Below are 18,544 nucleotides of genomic sequence, written 5' to 3'. Positions count from 1 at the left end.
TCAGCCATGAAATGATTTCTCAGAATCCAATATCACTAGTGTTACGTTTAAAGAAACATTTTAAATTGTCTTTTTCTTTTTCTTCTTGCTTGGCTATGATAGCTATATACTGTAGATAGCTAACTACTTGAGCACTATTATGCATTTCTTACTAAATTAGCATTTTTTTATTTGTTTGTTTTTATAGAAACACCAAAAAAGTGTGTGACCGAAATGAAAAAAGTGCCATTTAGTGCTGCATTAAAATTTTTTTGTCCAATTACGTGATAAAATGATCTTAATCAGGCATTTAAAAAGCTTGCATTTTTTAAAATTCAGGGTACTATCACTGCTTCTCATGTGACCCAAAACAACTCTATTATTTGTTGGAAACAGGTGGAATTTTCTTCATTCTTCATCAGTATGTTCTAAACACCTTTATTCAGTTCCTCTAATATTAACCACATTCAGTCATGACCTGTTGTTACGTCGAGTGTTTCTGTGTTTGGGGAATTAGAGAATAGGCTTCAGGAGAGTGGGAGGTGAGACCAGACGAGCATATGGTCCTGAGGGCTTTCATGTGCACTGCTGCTGAAAGCTCAATCAGCCATCTGCCTGCAGTCTCCTCTCCTGCTGTTAACGCACTGCACAGGAAGACATGCACGCTAACTTTACTCTCTTCTGTTGCCTTTATCTCATTGCCCCTTGCCTTTTAATTCAGCATGTGTAAGAAATTACAAATACAAGCCCACTGAACTTATGTCTAAATTTGTAACTTTTAAATTTGTAACTTTTTGTCTAAATTCACACTCAATTTTTTCTCCCTTCTCTGAGCTTTGACATGTTTCCTGTTATCTAATCTCTAATATTTTTGATCAATTGTGATATTGGTATGATGCAGATGCAATTGTGACTCAACATCAGCTGGTTTTAATGTATTGGAAAATGATTGTGCTGAAGCTTATCACTTGTGTTATGTGTGTCCGTGTGTCCCAGTGTGCCGGGGGAAGCAGATGTGTTCTCCCTGCCAGAAATCAGAGAGACTGAAATTCTGGACGACATCATCCCAGAGACAGTCGGCCAGCCACAGGCAGCAGATCTCCTTCCACCTGCATCACCACCGGCAACCGTCTCTCTGGAGGATGTCACCGTGGAAACAGGCACCGAGGCAGAAGCATCAGCCGCCCCGAAGTCAGGAGTTCCGGATACACTGGCTCTGAGCTCCACGCTAGGCAGACCCCAATCCCAATCCCTCAGTCAGTCATCTGTGGATGAGGAGGTTGTGCCAATCACCGATATCTATTTCGTAAGTCTTTTTGTGCACCTGGGTTGGCATTTGACTGGGTGTGATGGCTTGTTTAGCCAGTGATAATAACAGCACATTAGGTTTGTTTTCACCACAGGAACCTTTATAAAAGAAACTCATGTGCTTCCACTAGAATGGAGATTTCTGTTAGAAGAACAGTTAGTAATTATTTTTAGTTCCTGCTCTGAAGTATGTACTTTATTGTGAACCGTTTATTGCTTACAGTAATGAGCTTGCCTGAACATCACTGACTGGTCAAATGCAAGCTATTACTCTCTGTTTGTTTAGCAACCCATTAAACATTAATGCAGAACATGGAGAAAACATACAGAAACAGGATGATGGCATCTAAACTTTCAGAGGCATGCTGCTCCTGGCTCATTTGGGATAAATATTAATTTACATTTTATAACTAGATTCTGTAAAGCTGCTTTGTGACAATGTCTCAGTAAAACTCCAGGGTAGTTCCTGAACTGTTTATTTAAGACCTGGAACCTCTGTGGAAATGTGCATTTATACAAAGAGGGAAAAGTAACCAAGTTACATGTTCCACAGAGAAGCAGCTTGGATGATGTGGTGGAACTGTGAAGGTAAAAACTGTGTGTCAGCATGCATTATACTCCAAATTACACAATTATACTCATACAGGCCCTGATTTATTAAAATTCCATCTAAATATATCATATATAAATATGTGCTTAAAGATATTTTTGGAGGTGACTTAGTAGGAGAATGTAGTAAAAAATGTCTTGGAAGAAAAACTGAACAGAAAACCTGAGACATAATTTCAATAACTTTAATTTAACTAAGGTTTTGTTTTTCTTCAAATGGCAGAAACAGTCTTTCACAAATATACTATCTGTATATTGTATCCCATTTCCACAGAACCCTAAAAATGCTAGAAAATGTGTGCAAATTGCATATAAATTGAGATGTGGACAAAATTGGAAGTCTTATTGGCTTTGGTTTTATGTAAGATACAATTATACAAAGACCCTTTTGGTGTGGGCTAATTACACGTTTCTACTTAAAGACTTTTAATAAATCAGGTGTGTGTGTGTGTGTGTGTGAGAGAGAGAGAGGGAGGGAGGGAGAGAGAGAAAGATAGAGAGAGATAGAGAGAGAGAGATAGAGAGAGAGAGAGAGAGAGAGAGAGAGAGAGAGAGGGATGAAAACGTTGTTTGATGAAAACCTTCCCACAACTGGCTTCATAGTTTTATCTGTGAGACTCAATCCAGCACCTGAACCAGTCACGGTCCATCTGTCTTTTTGTTTCACTCACTGTTTGTGTCTGCTTTCATCAGCATCCCATTCACACATTACACACTTCACACACTACATACAATCACTGCTCCCAAATAAATACAAATAGTCTATCAGTAGCAGAAATGAGGCGCATGATTTCCCCATATCTCAACATCTTCACACAGAGGGGTGCAGGATTGTGTCCATAGAGGTGCCAACGTCAACGGTTCTGCTGGAGCATTTATCATTTTCACCCCTTGCTACAACAATACAGGAGAGATCTGAAAACTAAGCTTTTCTGCTTTTTCAGACTAGAGACTAATCAGATCCGTCTAGTGGAAAAGCGAACTTGCTGGAAAGGAAGTGATGCACATATATAGACTCTGTGATCAATAATAATAAGGAGTTTGTCTTCTCATTATTACTACTATCTAGTGCTCACAACAGACTCATCTCTCTCTTTTCTTACTCTTGCTTTCTGCTGTTCTCTCTCTCTCTTTCTCTTCTTACTCTTGCTTTCTGCTGTTTTCTCTGCCCCCCACCCCCCGCCCCCCCGTCTCTGTCTCTGTCTGTCTGATGTGTAGCAGGTGTTAAAGCACTTCTGCTCCATTCTAATGCCATGCCAAGAACTGGGTTTTGTGTTTTGCTGTGTCATGATTAAAATTAGTCCCGATTTGATCGGATTTGTCCATGTTTTACTACATTATTTTTTATTACACACACACACACACACATATGTATATATTTAACTTATCTTCATTTATATATATATATAATGTGTGTGTGTGTGTGTGTGTGTGTGTGTGTGTGTTATTTAGCATACAAAACCATGTAATCATCAGATTTAATGAAGTCTGTAAAAAGACTTAATATTTATGTTTCGCCTTCAGGAACTTTCACTTTTTCACGTTTTTTTTTTTTCATATTAATTTCAAGACAGACGAATAAAGAGAGATTGGTAAAAGAACGACAGGAGTTAATGCTTACATTCAACTTGCCTCCTTCATCTCTTGTTAGCAAAAGTCTAGCTAACGGAAGCTAACGGTGATGAATGCTGTATATTTTCCTCCTCGAAACAGCTAACGGCTTCCTTTTATCAGGTTTATTTTTCACTACTAATTTTTTTAATTTTTTATTTATTTCTTTGTCATGCAAGCATAACCCCATACTTGGTCTTGTAGTTTTTGTTCCTGGGCTTTTGTAAAAATCTAAAAGCTTTAACTTACCTTCATCATTACTTAATGTCTATTACTCACCTGTCATTTTCTACTGATTTGCCCTGTCCTCTTTTTGCTGTAAACCTTCAACACTCCCACTGTGTGTGTTTGTGTGTGACCAGTATGCCGAGGGGAGATACTGGGTGTATTCCCCTGTCTCTCACAGACGCAAGCTCACCTCGAGCTACGATGACTTTGTAAGTGAACTAAAATGCAGTGAGATTAGCCGTAGCTCTAGCAGCTGATCCGTAGCGTCTTCATCACCACACCCATCAGTCTAGATGTTTGTTTACAGTACATAATAACCCTTCTGCTTTATGTGATCAGGTTTCTCTTTTGTTCAGCAAACAAAGAGCCCTAGTTTTAATTATAGTGATGTAAAGGTTCCTGAATAAATGTTTATGTAAATCACCTCATGCGTTTTCTTTCTCTATCTGTCGCACTCTCGTCTCTTTATCTGTCTTTCTCTCATGCTGTCCGTGCTGCGTGGCCATCTGTCTGTGTGCGCCTCCCTCTGTGACGCCCCCTGCTGTTGTGTTGGTGGTGGAACAGCAGCCTCCAGAGGACAGGAGCTGGGTTTATTCCCCCCTCCACCATCGCTCCGAGTCTCAGCCTGTATCTGATGGAGAGAGTGAGGCAGTAAGTGTGGGATTCCAGCTGAAATTTCCCCAAAGCCTACACGACTCTCACTCTGGATCCTCACGGACAGAGACTTCCTGTTCGTCTTTATTTTCTGTGCTCATGCTTTCTTTAAGTTATTCACTCTTTTGTCCATTCATTTATTCATTCGTTCCTGTAAAACTTTAAACTCGCTCCATTTTGGGGGAAAAACACCATCATTAGTTATTCTGTCAAGAATCTTTTATAGCTGCTATTACATAAGAAATAGGTTTTACATTTTTGTTGATTTTCCAAAACTTGTACGATGTGTCATTCTTTCATCAACAAACATTCTGCACTGGCAAATTGTCGTGTTGTACAAAAGGAATAAACGACTTCAGAACATGCTGTTACAAGAAAATGATCAACTTCTTCAACGATCAAAAGAAACTCCTTTGTTGATTATTGAATTTACTTCTAACAGCTCATAGTGTTGTGTTGTATTCCTCACATATAAAACCTATGAACAGCTCTGGTTGTGTTCACACGTTGTCCTCTCAGAGTTCAGCTCTGTTTCATTAGCACTAGCAGCAGGCAGTAAGCAGGGCAGGTGTCAGAGATACAGAACGCAAGGTCACTCCAGGCACTACAGAGTGACATGGGCTAGTCTAGGATTAGATATGTGTGTGTGTGTTTGTGTGTGTGTGTGTGTGAGCACTTATGTTCATGCTTATGCTCATGCATTAGCTATCACAGACACCAGTAAGTGATTTAAGCCACTGATATTGTTTCCCTTTCTGTTTCTCTTTTCAGTAAACTGTATGCAGTGTGAGAGGTTGAACTCGGAGCTGCTCTGTCCTTTCCTGGGTCGCGCCCATGACCCCTGCAGAAGAAACCCTGCTTTGCCAAGCATCATGGGGTAAAGAATATAGTATGGAACTTTTTCAGAACTAATATTCTCTAGAAAGAGTATATCATCAGCCAGTTGATGCTCAGTCCTTTCCCAGGTCTTCTTCTTGTTCTGAATCAGGTCAAGCGTATCTGAGAACTGTCTCGTATGACGGACTTCCTGATTCCTGTGACATGAATATATATATGACTCTCTGCTCCGAGCCTCATTCACCAGTCACATTTGCATGATCCAAATCTCAGTCTTAGTAAGCACTCTTCCAACACGTCTCAGTGTTTATAATTTATTTTTTACATTCCATCCATCACCTAAATCGGTCGTTGCATTTTACTTAATGCCACCATTAAGTTTGAAATTTCCTGCTGAGAACTGAACTTCAGCTTTCTTCTCCGTGACGCTGTGCTGTAGGAGATCCCCAGGTTTGGGGACGGACGCTGCTCTCTCACGTCTTCTACAATATATCAGCTGCCGTGGCTGGACGCCGTAACTGATACTGAAGACCTTTCCAGGGTTCATATTGTTTGCTAATGTGTGAAGTACTGTGTCATGAAACACATCAGTATTCTCAACATCCTCTACTACTGTAGACCTTCACTTCACATTTTTACTTCACAGGTTTTTTTTTTTCTTTTATATATTTTAGGATCTGTAGATGTCATTTTGGGTCCTAGATGTTTTTCATTTGAATTTTATAATAGCTTTGGGTTAGATTTGGGTCATTGAGGTGACTACTGTATGTTTGCTGTTTGTTTTTTTATGGACTCAACACTATAAAATAGCCTACTAAATCATTCCTGAATTATTACTGATATTCTAAAGACATTCAATGAGATAATCTCAGATAGTCATGGTTTTAATACCATGCAACTCTGTGTGTGTGTGTGTGTGTGCAAGCGTGTATGTGTGTGTGTCTGTGTGTGTCTCTGTGTGTGTGTATATATATAGAACAAAATAGTTTTATATGGCGAGAGTTAGATGAAATTTGAATAAATAAATAAATAAATAAATATTTATTTATTTATTCAAATTTCATCTAACTCTCGCCATATAAAACTCGATTTTGTTCTTACTTTCTTCAAGCCCCATGAAAGCTTTATGTCATTCAAGACTTATGTACAATCTCTTATTTATTAGTTTTTAAACATCCACAATCCACATCGGCTTTATATGTTTTTAGTTCAGATTTTTTTGCCTAAATGTTAAATCGATTGTATCCGGATATTGAATTTGGTGTAGCAGAATAATCCACAGCATCACAGTTCAGTTTGTGTGATCGTCTTATTTGGATAAATTATTTTAATAGCTGAGAAGAACAGAACGATTTCCCAATGTGTTCGTAATTAATAAGCGTGCTATTTTTCCAAATTATAACAACACAGCTTGTGTTGTAGCTATAAGGTACATATGTGACCATGAGTATAGTGTATGGTTTAATTAATAGGGATTTTATTTTTTATTGCATGTATAAAAAAAAAACTAGGACGGGATATGTTAATAACATGAGGAAGATTTCTTGTCCTGAATTCCAATCCCAGTTTGTCGAGATGTCTAGTGTAAAGCTCTACTGTTTGTATGTAGTGTGAAAAAAAAATCCTCAATAGTCTGTGTGAGTGAGCGAGTGTGTGGAAGTGTATTTTACTGGTCGAGGAAGCATTTATTACCATCAGTCTTTTCCTCAAATGCGTTGCATGTATTCAGCACTAAGATGCTCTGTTGAGATATTTATCTGTGTCCATCTCTAAAGGTGTTTAAACCTGATGCCCTGTGTGTTTGTACAGATCAGTGGATGATTAATGGTGTAAAAAAATAAAACATACTGAAAAATAATGTTTATTTGTTTATTGAAGCTTTCCTGGTTCCATCCTGAGCCCAGGTTACTTGGTTTGGGATCTTCTCCCAGTGTCTCTATGGGTTTCCTTCAGGTTTCCCAGTTCCACAAGATCTACATGGTTCTTCATGCTTCTATATCTCTGAGTGCTAGTGCTGTTTATAACCTGACTTAAATGGACTGATTTATAAGTTTGTGCTGATTGCTCTTGATTTTATTAGTAATTGTTTATTACTCATCACATGTTTGGGCTCATAGAAGTGTTTTCTTCATATTTTAAAATAATAAGGTAAATATTAGCACTGTATAATAATGCATATGTGATTATGCAGTGTTTAAGAAATCTGAAATATATTACATTGTAAAATTTACCTTTGGAAATGTTCAGCAGTTGATGAGAAAAAGAGACGTGTGTGCATCTGAGAACATGGTCCAGTCCCTCCAGCTGGAGCTCAGGTTCTCTCAGTGCTCCATCCAGTCACTGAGTTATAATCTCCTCCAGTCTGCAGACAGTGTACAGTCACTTAAAGTGGAGCTGAAAGCGAAGGAAGAGAAAATCCATCTGCTGGACCAAAGACTGCTCAGTGCTCAAGAGAGCACAAAACTCATACAGGAGGACTTGGATGTGTCTAAGGATCTCTCTCACACCCTTCAGCAGCAGCTGAGCACCACAGTGGAGCAGAATCATGTACTCCAGGAAGCACTGATGGCATGCGAGGCACGAGTTCAGGAGGCAGAGAAAGAAAAACAACGAGGGGCTGAGGGCAAGGAAAAGTGTGAGAAGAAGATAAGGAATACAAAACAACCAGCTAGAGCTAGTGCTAGAAAAACTGCTGGGGAAGCTGAAAATGTCACTGGAGTTGCATTGCCCATCATTTCCATTGTGTTTTCATTCATGATAAAGTGTAACCCCTAAGTCATCTTGGAAATATTTAACATGCATCAGCTGATGAGCCAGAACGAGGAACAACAAGGAAACAGCAGAATGCAACAAGGAGGACGAGCTCTCATAGTGCAGCCAGGCCTCAGCTGGGATGAACCCAGGAGAGTAGTAAGGATGAGATTAATGAAAATAACAAATGACATGAAAACAAAGGTCCATGCAGCTCTCCTTTTAATCCCAGTATAAACCAACACAGGTACAATTTCTCACTTTCAATAACTGCTTCATTCTGGTCAGGGTCACAGCGAATCTGGAGTTTGTTCCTGCGTCTATACTGGCTATGAGGCAGGAAGACACTGTTGATAGTAGACAAGTCCATTGTAGGACACAGTGTCAGGTGCCTCACAGTTCCTAGGATCTCATTTCAAACATATGAACCTCCGTGTTGGAAAGATAATGAAAACGGAACCTACGCAAAAAATAAGGTTTGAGGCCTAACACTCACACTATGGTAAACAACATGAAAATGAATTGAAAACAAATGCCAAAGAGGATGTACATAAACGTAACCAGGTAGCACTCAAGCTTAAATTGATTGATTGTAAATTTAGGATTGTTGTTGTTTTGAAACCTAAATAACTCGAGAGGGTGGCTAGGACAACAAGGCGAGGTAAGAGTATAGCGCTAGTTTCAAAATACACAAAATACTGGGCAAAATTTAGCCAAAAGTCTAACAACCAAGACTGAGCGCAAGAGCTTGGCGCCCTCTGGTGGTCAAAGGCGGCGTAACTGATGAGTCCCAATTTTACAGCACATCATCCAGTCTGGTAACAAATCAGAAGTTAATGCTTTATATGTTCTCTAAGGCATGTCAAATAACCAAAAAATGCAAATGTCGGCCATATGTCTGTTTTTATTTCATAATTACAATGGAAACTCGCAACCCACCCAAGTTAAGCCATGTGAAAATACATAGATGTATGGATGATCAATATTATATATAAAACGTGTAAAAAAAATGTATCACTTAACCTTAAAACTGACTTTTTTTTTTTACTTCACATAAGCAGCAGGATGCCGGTCAGTGCCGGTCACTGATTGTGTTTGTCGCCCCCGTGTGGTCAGTGTATGCATGTGCATGTATAAGCACCGCGACTCCTCCCCTTCTGCAGAGCAGAGAGCTCGCTCTTCCTGCGGTCAGCTCTATGTGACAGGCAGCACTGGCGCATTGTCTTTTTCCCCCCATTTCATTTTATTTTTTCACCCCACTCTGCATTGGACATTTCTTACGACGCCTGCAGCTTTGCGTCTTTCTCTTCGGACGTGAGGGTCACCGTTGGTTTTCTCTATCATGGGCAACAGGGATGATGAATACGATTTCTTGTTCAAAGGTAAATTCTGGGAAGCCGCATTCTCCTGCACTGGGAGGGGGACACAGCTTCATAATCACTCTTTTGTTTCCTAGCCAATTAAACATCCATGTCTCCAGGGAAATCGTACAAAGCCCAAACAACAGTATCTTTATATCCTTTGGTTTTCACAGCGTGTCCAAATCCTGATCGCTCGCATTTTACGCGTAAAAAGCGCATGTCATGGCACATAATAACGCCCGCAGGAGCGGCAATAGATAGGCGTCGAGATCGATGTGCAAAACATCTGGATTTACTTGGCTGGATGTTTTCACAGCGCGCGCGCGCGCGCGCGCGTGTGTGTGTGTGTGTGTGTGTGTGCAGGATAGACAGGCCAGGCCCTTATGTAGCCTTTATAACATCGAATAAGCGCATAATAACCTAAAAATAATTAAACAAATGTAGGTGTATTAGTGTGGTAGGCTGTGCATCTTAAAATAATCAGATATATAGTTATAATAATGTATAATAACGTCCATAATGTGTTTGTATATTTATAAATATATAGCATGTTTATGGTTGTAGTAGATAGAAATCTGCCTATTCAGTGTTTAAACGCTTTTACTGATGCACTTTTTCACTAAATAAGAAATTGTGACCTATTTAAAGATCGCTGTCCGGTGTTAATGGAAAGAAAAAGAAATATTTATTTTGTAGGTTTCTTAATCTTATAGGTTTAACCATGAGGGCATGAGAATAAGGCCCAAGAGCTGCAGACTGTAGAGTTAGATATCTGGATGTAAAAGTGCACATCTCCAGGTCGGGTTTGTCATGTGATCAGTGTGAGAAAAGGACAAAGCTCAAAGCTCTTAGTTACTGGAGTAAAATCATATCGAGATCGGATTATTTACGCTTAAAAATAGGGGAGAAAGTCTTTAAAACGCGTGTATATGAAATGTCATGGCGTGGTTTTACATCTGAATTGTAAGGACGCAGGAATTTGCTGACTCTGTGCTTTTTCTCCGTTTTGTAGTTGTTCTTATCGGAGACTCAGGCGTCGGAAAGAGCAACCTGCTGTCACGATTCACCCGCAACGAGTTTAACCTGGAGAGCAAAAGCACGATCGGGGTTGAGTTCGCGACCCGCAGCATTCAGGTGGACGGCAAGACGATAAAGGCGCAGATTTGGGACACAGCCGGTCAGGAGCGTTACAGGGCCATCACCTCGGCGTGAGTCACAATGAATTACACTCAGGCACTCAGGCATCAAGACTTCCTTACGTAGCCTAACAATGTCATCTTCAATCATACCTATTCTGATTATTAAGTATTCTGTAAAATACTGTTATTAATTAACGCATTGACGCAAACAGCAGCCTAATATTATGTGCTGGTCTTAACTGGTTTAAGATGATTCAGGTAGTTTTCCAGTCTAGTCTTGCTGGCGTTACACCGGTCTGCTGGTTGACTGAACTCGCTTCCATTAAGTGTCAAAAACAACCATCATACCAGACCATCAAGAAGCATCCTGTCCATATAGAATTAACCTTTAAGTGTCCAAAAACCTTTCTACAACCATCAAACCAGATCATCTTGTCTAGCTCAGACTTTCCCATCAGTCCAGCAGTGCTAATTTTTATACAAATGTGCTTCTCCAATCCAAACTGAACCCTTGATGATGCCCCTAAAAGTCTCCAAAAATTTGCCATCAACCTAAATATTCTAGCAATCCAGTTTAAAGGATGTAGCTTGCACTGTGGCAATCCTGACTCTTACTGACCTTTTAGAGATTTTGAATCATAACCACATAGATCATAAGGCCATTCATGGAAATCCTAACCATACCACAAAACCTGTAGTCCATTAATACTAAGCATTTTTAGGGCTTATGGACATCTTTTATGTACCATTCAGCTACTACCGTGGTGCAGTCGGTGCTCTGCTGGTGTACGACATTGCTAAACATTTGACATATGAGAATGTGGAGCGCTGGTTGAAGGAGCTGAGGGACCACGCTGACAACAACATTGTCATCATGCTGGTGGGCAACAAGAGTGACCTGCGCCACCTCAGGGCAGTGCCGACCGACGAGGCCCGAGCTTTTGCAGGTACTCACAGCATGAGCGTGGCAAACAATAGGAATGGGAGGGTCATGCTTAAAGAAACTCAATCAGGAAAACATTTCAACAATTTTAACACTGAACTTGTAAGTGTTATTAAGAGTACATGCATATCGTCGCTGTCAGGCGGAATCCTCATATCTCCAAAACCGTTATTCATTCATTCATCTTCTACCGCTTATCCGAACTACCTCGGGTCACGGGGAGCCTGTGCCTATCTCAGGCGTCATCGGGCATCAAGGCAGGATACACCCTGGACGGAATGCCAACCCATCGCAGGCCAAAACCGTTATTTTTCAGGAAATTAAAAAACACCGTACCTTATCTGCAATGCACAGGGTTTAGTCCGCGTTGCAGTGGATTGTCTTGCGCTAAATTCCTGTCCTCAGATGAGCACCAGAACTAGCGGGGGTCAAGATTTTTTTTCTTTGAGCCCAGTGTTTTGAAGACATTTACATCAGAAGACGTGTTGATTCGTTGCGTCTCTTCTTGAGGAGAAATATGCCGCGAAGCTCTCCCGCGGAGTGAGGAAGAGGTGGACAGTTGAAGTGTCCAATGGAGTTATGAGATTTGCGCTCAAGCTATTTTCAAGACTTTAGATTAGGTTAATAACTTGTGAAAAAAAATTTGGACATACGAGGTTTCCGCCCGACAGCGACGATATGTACATGCAAACAATGGGAAGAGTACAGTATAGTGATGGAGCTGTTAATAATTTACAATGAGTTTTAAAAGGTAGGCATGTGTTCTACCTTTTTTTTTTTTTGATAATGTCAAGCAATTTCTTCTTTGATACAGCAAAAATATTGGAACATTTTTCAAACACTTGTGCACTGCAGGAAAGAAAATCTATAACAATGATCGTCCTACTGTACATGCATAAAACTAGCTTTGATTTCACTTGTTTTGAAATATGCATTAGAAACAGCAACAACACTCTTAATAACACTGCTGCTTAATGGACCTCAGATATACTTCTGCAAGATTAGCTTTTAGAAATATGTGCAGTCATGTCTTACAGGAGAGGCAGATGTTCTTTCTGAGGTGTTAGTTTTTTTTTTGTACTTGCCTGGCAGACAAATAGGTTCAACCACTCAAAAAAGACTTGAGCAAAATGAGCTTGAATGTCATATGTGTCTGTATGTATCTGTATTGTGAGCTCAACTCGATTCTGTAATTATAGCACACGCTTTCAGAATCTTCCACACTTCCTGCTGCGCCACATACATCAGCAAGTCCCATTTTTACTAAGCGGATTAATTAGATGAACTTCAGAATCAGAAAACACAGACATGTAGAAACACAAAGAAAGTGAGCAAAATAAAGTGAGTGCAAAGTCGTGATATAATTCTACTTCACAGTTAAGCATATTGAGAGAAAAAGTATCTTGAGGGACGGGGGCACGGTGGCTTAGTGGTTAGCATGTTTGCATCACACCTCCAGGGTTAGGGGTTCGATTCCTGCCTCTGCCTTTTGTGTGTGGAGTTTGCATGTTCTCCCCGTGCCTCGGGGGTTTCCTCCGGGTACTCCGGTTTCCTCCCCCGGTCCAAAGACATGCATGGTAGGTTGATTGGCATCTCTGGAAAATTGTCCGTAGTGTGTGATTGCGTGAGTGAATGAGAGTGTGTGTGTGCCCTGCAATGGGTTGGCACTCCGTCCAGGGTGTATCCTGCCTTGATGGCCAATGATGCCTGAGATAGGCACAGGCTCCCCGTGACCCGAGGTAGTTCGGATAAGCGGTAGAAAATGAATGAGTGAGTGAGTGTATCTTGAGGGAAAGATATATTTTTTTCCTAGCTAATTGTTAACACTGGAGCTCTTGTACGTTGCACTAGCTAATATTGTTACAGTATTTGTCCATCTCTGAGGTGTCACTGAGCGGCTATATGGTAAACTGTGAATCTTATTTATATCCAGTCGACTTAGAAACTCCTCACAGTCCGAAGCCATGGAGTAATGCTCATATTCTTTTATAGTTTTTTTCCTAGAGAGACATTTTCCTCTATTCATATCCTTAGATTTGAAACGGAGCCACTAAACTCTACCTAGAGTGAGGCTTGAAAAAGATGTGTGTACTTCAATGCATGTCATTTCAAAATAGACAGAAGAGAAATTAGGTGGATGTTACATGATTGTAAGAGATTTCTAAAACACTCCTTCATTGTTTCTAGAGAAGAATAACCTGTCATTTATCGAGACCTCAGCTCTGGATTCAACCAACGTAGAGGAGGCGTTCAAGAACATTCTAACAGGTACATCATGTCAAACACAATACTCTACCTTGCCAGGATATTATTCACACTCCCAAATGTGTGTGAATATGAGTTTTGTAGTCCAGCTTTCTGCAGCAGTGATTCAGGTTTAATTGAGGTCATTAAACTGCAGTAGTCTTGAATATTGCCTTGTGACAGCTGTGTGATGCAATTTACATCCTGGTTTAATCAGTCAAGCGTGCACAGGTCAATGTGCCATTCTAGCACATGAGCAAAGCCGTTGTGGCTTCAGTATCTGTATAGTTTTCAGGTTGTAATAAAACAGTAACAAATCATAGGACAGATTGTGTGTAACAGGTTTATGACAGTTTCATACCCAAGTACTGCTGTGTAGTAAATCAGAGCAGCTCAAAAGATAGTGTAGAGAGTGTACTTATGAGCTATGTACATATTTATTGACAGCTTTAAAGGCATACTGTAATGTGAAAGTACTTTATATTATAAATAAAGTGTGCATTATAAAATGGTGTGCATGTGGTACGCTCAAGTAGCACCTACTTATCTAGGATCATGAGGATTTGTCAGTGTTCCAATCAGGGAAACATTTCTGGGATGTAATTAAAGTGCTGTCTTACCTTTAGAGGTGTTACATTGCAGACGTAACAGCTTAAAGTTATTCATGTTAAAGCATGTTATTCAGTAACTACTAGAACTTCAGTGAAACAGAAAGGAAAGATTTGTAGATGATTTCGAGATGTTAAATTATCTGTCTACCTGTACAAGGTTTAACTATAAAAATGGATCATCAGTTTGTAGAAGTTTCTTGTTTCCAGGTTTGTTTTATTGTCTTATGTACAATAAACTGGAATATACAGCCTTCTGTTACACCAACAGGTTCTGTGTTTTATATTAATTCAATTGCCTCTTTTTCTTGACTGTGGTTGAAATCACTGCCACCAGTCCACTCCTTCCCCAAAACCAATAAGTTCCATCAGATAACCAAATGAACCCAGTATTCAGTATGATATTATTGAGCTTCTCTGCTCTGCCTTGCAGAAATCTATCGCATCGTATCACAGAAGCAGATCGCTGACCGATCAGCTCATGATGAGTCTCCAGGGAACAACGTTGTGGACATCAGCGTTCCGCCCACCACGGACGGGCAAAAGGGCAGCAAACTGCAGTGCTGCCAAAACCTGTAACAATGTCGACCAACCACCGCCCTTAACCCCACCGACCCCTCACCACACCCCACACTACACTCATCTCCCGTTTTCTCTCTGTGTCGTGCCGCTGACGTTCGATTTATTTGTGTAATATATATTTTTTCTTTTTGATAGCTTCTAAACTCACTTATGCACACATACCGAGAAAGACACTCGTACAGACACATATTTCTGACATGAAATAAAATTTTACAGTACAAACTTTGTCGACGTGTGTGTGCTTAATGTACTGGAAATAATGGCCTTCTTAATGAACCAGCCTGCGATGTGCTGTGGAAATAGCCATAAAACTGAGTTCTCCAGCATCTGGTGGGCCTAATGAAGATTAAAATCATTCTGGTATTGCTTATGGATGTTGTTTCTTTCATTTTCACAAGGAAAAATATTTATCTCACGACATAAAGGATCAGATCATTTTTACAGCATTTAGCAGACACCCTTATCCAGAGCGACTTACATTTTATCTCATTTTTATACAACTGAGCAATTGAGTTGAGATCATAATTCTATTTAGTATCATAGGGTGCATGTGTTAAGAGCCAACATGCCTCAAGGCATTATTAATCTCTATGGTTTACACTGTATTACAGACTTAATTATAAAATGATTATAAACATTTTTGGTTAGTTGTGATGATGTAAATATGAATGGATTGTGCTATAAATTAAAATAAATGTCTGGGTTGTGAAAAACATTTTTACTGAACTGTAACAGACATACAGTATACATATACAACAGAGAACATTAATTAACCTTCACTTATCGGACTGGAAGGTTGTCAGTCATGTCAGAGGCTCAGCAACGCTGTGTAGACTTTAGTCTAAATAATATTCAGGGAATATGTCTGTCCGTCTCACTGCTCTGTGCGATGAGAGTCTACTGAGGGTGAATCCAGTTCCTTTCCTTTTAAACACGTCACTAAGATGAACAAATCTATTTTGGGATACATTAAGTAGTCCATTTTTGCCATCTGGTGCTGAGTGTCTTTTTAAACAACCTTGAATGAAAGTGAAAGAAGGCTGTACAATTTTTTTACTTAAATGTTTCATAATGCAGGCTGTTTTTTTTTCTCTGTGCAAATCAGTACGCTGGCCAAAAACCATCAATCTGAAAATGCAGTAATCTGCACATCACATTGGACTAACAGGAGATGCGACTAAATGAATCAGTGAACAAATTTGAATGATATTTTTGACTAAGTCACTCAAGACACTCAGATATTTCAGCTCTAACAGATAGTTCTCTCTGCTGCAAACCAGGGCAGATGTGGAGAAGCTCTTCAGCTCTAACCAAAGCAGCTGTTGCAGTAAACTTTATGTAGCTATAATAATACATGCTGTGATGCTGAAGTCTTTTTGGCATAAACAAAATTTAATAAAAACATAATACAAAATTATATTGATCAATTTTGAATCAACATTTGTTATTTTCATTCATTTCATCCGTACTATTCTCTCAGATCCTGCTTGACTGTGTTCACCATTGGGTTCATCCCCACGGACAGTTTTTCCTCCATCTGAGATGGTCCTTAGTTACATTCTGCTGGTTCATTCCAAGGCAGTCCAGAAGCGGGTGTTGTGCCTCCTTAATCAGCTGATGCCTGTAAGATGACTTAGTGGTCGTACTTTTTTTTTGGAAATTAAGGACAACGAGTTAAATGAAACAAAAAACAAATTAAATGAATGAGTTTCAAAGATTATGGAATTTAGGACAAAAAGATTCCTCAAGCCTAAGATTAAAATGAATCAGTGGAAAAACAGCTTTCTTTGTGAGGCTGAAAACACATTTATTTATTTATTTATTTATTTATTCATTCATTCATTCATTCATTCATTCATTCATTCATTAGACACAATAATAAATTTGAACTGCACTTCTATTCTATAGTCCCAAAGGATGTTTCTGAAGACTGACTTGTCCACTTACTGTCAGTATTAAGTCTTCCTTCAGTGCCTGTGGCCTCCTCCTTGGCTTTATGTAGACTGTTCAGTGGTTCTATTTCAGCCTTTTTGGCGTTTGTGTTTTTTCTCATCCTCATCAGATTCTCCAGTTTCTCCTCTCCTGACTCCTTCAGCCTCATCTGCAGGTCAGCTTTGGTGCTCCACAACCTGTTGTCCAAGCGTTCATGCGTCTCCTTTATTTTCTCAACATATAATATATTGTTCAGAACCTTCCATGGATTCTCTGTGTCAGTCTCCTTAACCAGCATGTCACATGACATCTCTCTCCAGTGACATTTTCAGCTCTCCCTGCAGTTTGTCTTGCACTATCTCTAGCTGGTTGCTCAAGCCTTTAAGCACGAGTTTTGTATTCCTTATCTTCTTCTCACACTTTTCCTTGCCCTTAACCCCCCGTTGTTTTTCTTTTTCTGCCTCCTGAACTCGTGCCTCGTATGCCATCAGCATTTCCTGGAGTACATGATTCTGTTCCACTGGGGTGCTCAGCTGCTGCTGAAGGGTGTGAGAGAGATCCTTAGACACATCCAAGTCCTTCTGTATGAGTTTTGTGCTCTGTTGACTGGAGAAGATTATAACTCAGTGACTGGATGGAGCGCTGAGAGATGCTGGGCTCCAGCTCGAGGGACTGGACCGTGTTCTCAGATGTGCACACTTTCTCTTGGAGCTCTGACACAAGCACACACCCTCTGTCTGACAAGGTCAAGCTCAATTAGCACACAGATGATTTGGTAGAGAGACAAAACAAGTGATTTCAGATGCAAAATGTGAGTGAATTTCTGGTGAAAGATCTGTTAAGATCTTTGATTATTTGACTACCAGACATTTCTTTTTTGACTGTTCTGCAAGAAACATCTTAACCTTGATACTGGTCAGGGTCAGAGGGATCCTATCACAGGAAACACTGGGCTAGAATACATGCTGAATGAGGTGCCATTTGACACACACACATAAACAAGTACACATACTGTACATTCCTATTAATTGGCAATTCAGCATTGCGAATCCAGCTAATGACCTTTTTTTAGGTGAGAGGAATAATATAAGGCTGAAATAAGCACACACATACTGTTTATACATGCATGTAGAATCTGACATGTGAGCGTTCCTTGAACAACTCACACAAATCCTAGACTAGCCCATGTCACTCTGTAGTGCCTGGAGTGACCTTGCGTTCTGTATCTCTGACACCTGCCCTGCTTACTGCCTGCTGCTAGTGCTAATGAAACAGAGCTGAACTCTGAGAGGACAACGTGTGAACACAACCAGAGCTGTTCATAGGTTTTATATGTGAGGAATACAACACAACACTATGAGCTGTTAGAAGTAAATTCAATAATCAACAAAAGAGTTTCTTTTGATCGTTGAAGAAGTTGATCATTTTCGTGTAACAGCATGTTCTGAAGTCGTTTATTCCTTTTGTACAACACGACAATTTGCCAGTGCAGAATGTTTGTTGATGAAAGAATGACACATCGTACAAGTTTTGGAAAATCAACAAAAATGTAAAATTTTCTATTTCTTATGTAATAGCAGCTATAAAAGGGTCTTGACAGAATAACTAATGATGGTGTTTTTCCCCCAAAATGGAGCGAGTTTGAAGTTTTACAGGAACGAATGAATAAATGAATGGACAAAAGAGTGAATAACTTAAAGAAAGCATGAGCACAGAAAATAAAGATGAACAGGAAGTCTCTGTCCGTGAGGATCCAGA

At 39.8% G+C, this 18,544-nt stretch overlaps 2 protein-coding genes across 6 annotated transcripts in view; both read left to right on the top strand.

Annotated features, from left to right (window-relative positions):
- Positions 1 to 7,044, top strand: part of pip5k1cb (phosphatidylinositol-4-phosphate 5-kinase, type I, gamma b) — a 33,737-nt gene extending 26,693 nt beyond the window's left edge. The window contains exons 16-19 of one of the 5 annotated variants that reach the window (XM_060869395.1): positions 976 to 1,285; positions 3,870 to 3,944; positions 4,303 to 4,386; positions 5,161 to 7,044. In XM_060869395.1, the coding sequence (XP_060725378.1) occupies positions 976 to 1,285; positions 3,870 to 3,944; positions 4,303 to 4,386; positions 5,161 to 5,163 (472 nt within the window). In that variant the 3' untranslated portion in view covers positions 5,164 to 7,044. Of the gene's footprint in view, positions 1 to 975; positions 1,286 to 1,840; positions 1,876 to 3,869; positions 3,945 to 4,299; positions 4,387 to 5,160 lie in introns of all 5 variants that reach the window. The other 4 variants (XM_060869387.1, XM_060869402.1, XM_060869409.1 and 1 more) reach the window with 4 other exon arrangements.
- Positions 7,045 to 9,147: 2,103 nt separating this feature from the next.
- On the top strand, positions 9,148 to 15,076 carry rab11bb (RAB11B, member RAS oncogene family, b). The gene is made up of 5 exons (XM_060869376.1): positions 9,148 to 9,359; positions 10,351 to 10,546; positions 11,231 to 11,424; positions 13,608 to 13,688; positions 14,706 to 15,076. The coding sequence occupies exons 1-5, from the start codon at positions 9,320 to 9,322 to the stop codon at positions 14,849 to 14,851; spliced, it is 657 nt and encodes a 218-aa protein (XP_060725359.1). The 5' UTR covers positions 9,148 to 9,319; the 3' UTR covers positions 14,852 to 15,076.
- The last annotated feature ends 3,468 nt before the right edge of the window (positions 15,077 to 18,544 follow it).

Source organism: Tachysurus vachellii, chromosome 1 (genome assembly GCF_030014155.1).
Source record: "Tachysurus vachellii isolate PV-2020 chromosome 1, HZAU_Pvac_v1, whole genome shotgun sequence".
NCBI classification, from domain to species: Eukaryota; Metazoa; Chordata; class Actinopteri; order Siluriformes; family Bagridae; genus Tachysurus; species Tachysurus vachellii.
The sequence above is the reverse complement of the archived record's forward strand: the minus strand, read 5'-3'. Positions and strand labels throughout refer to the sequence as shown.

Bases quoted from the DNA above. Each gene is read 5' to 3' on its own strand.
- rab11bb (XM_060869376.1), top strand. From the start codon at position 9,320: ATGGGCAACAGGGATGATGAATACGATTTCTTGTTCAAAG. The intron at 9,360-10,350 runs GTAAATTCTGGG...TCCGTTTTGTAG, and splicing joins ATACGATTTCTTGTTCAAAG to TTGTTCTTATCGGAGACTCA. The intron at 13,689-14,705 runs GTACATCATGTC...TCTGCCTTGCAG, and splicing joins GTTCAAGAACATTCTAACAG to AAATCTATCGCATCGTATCA.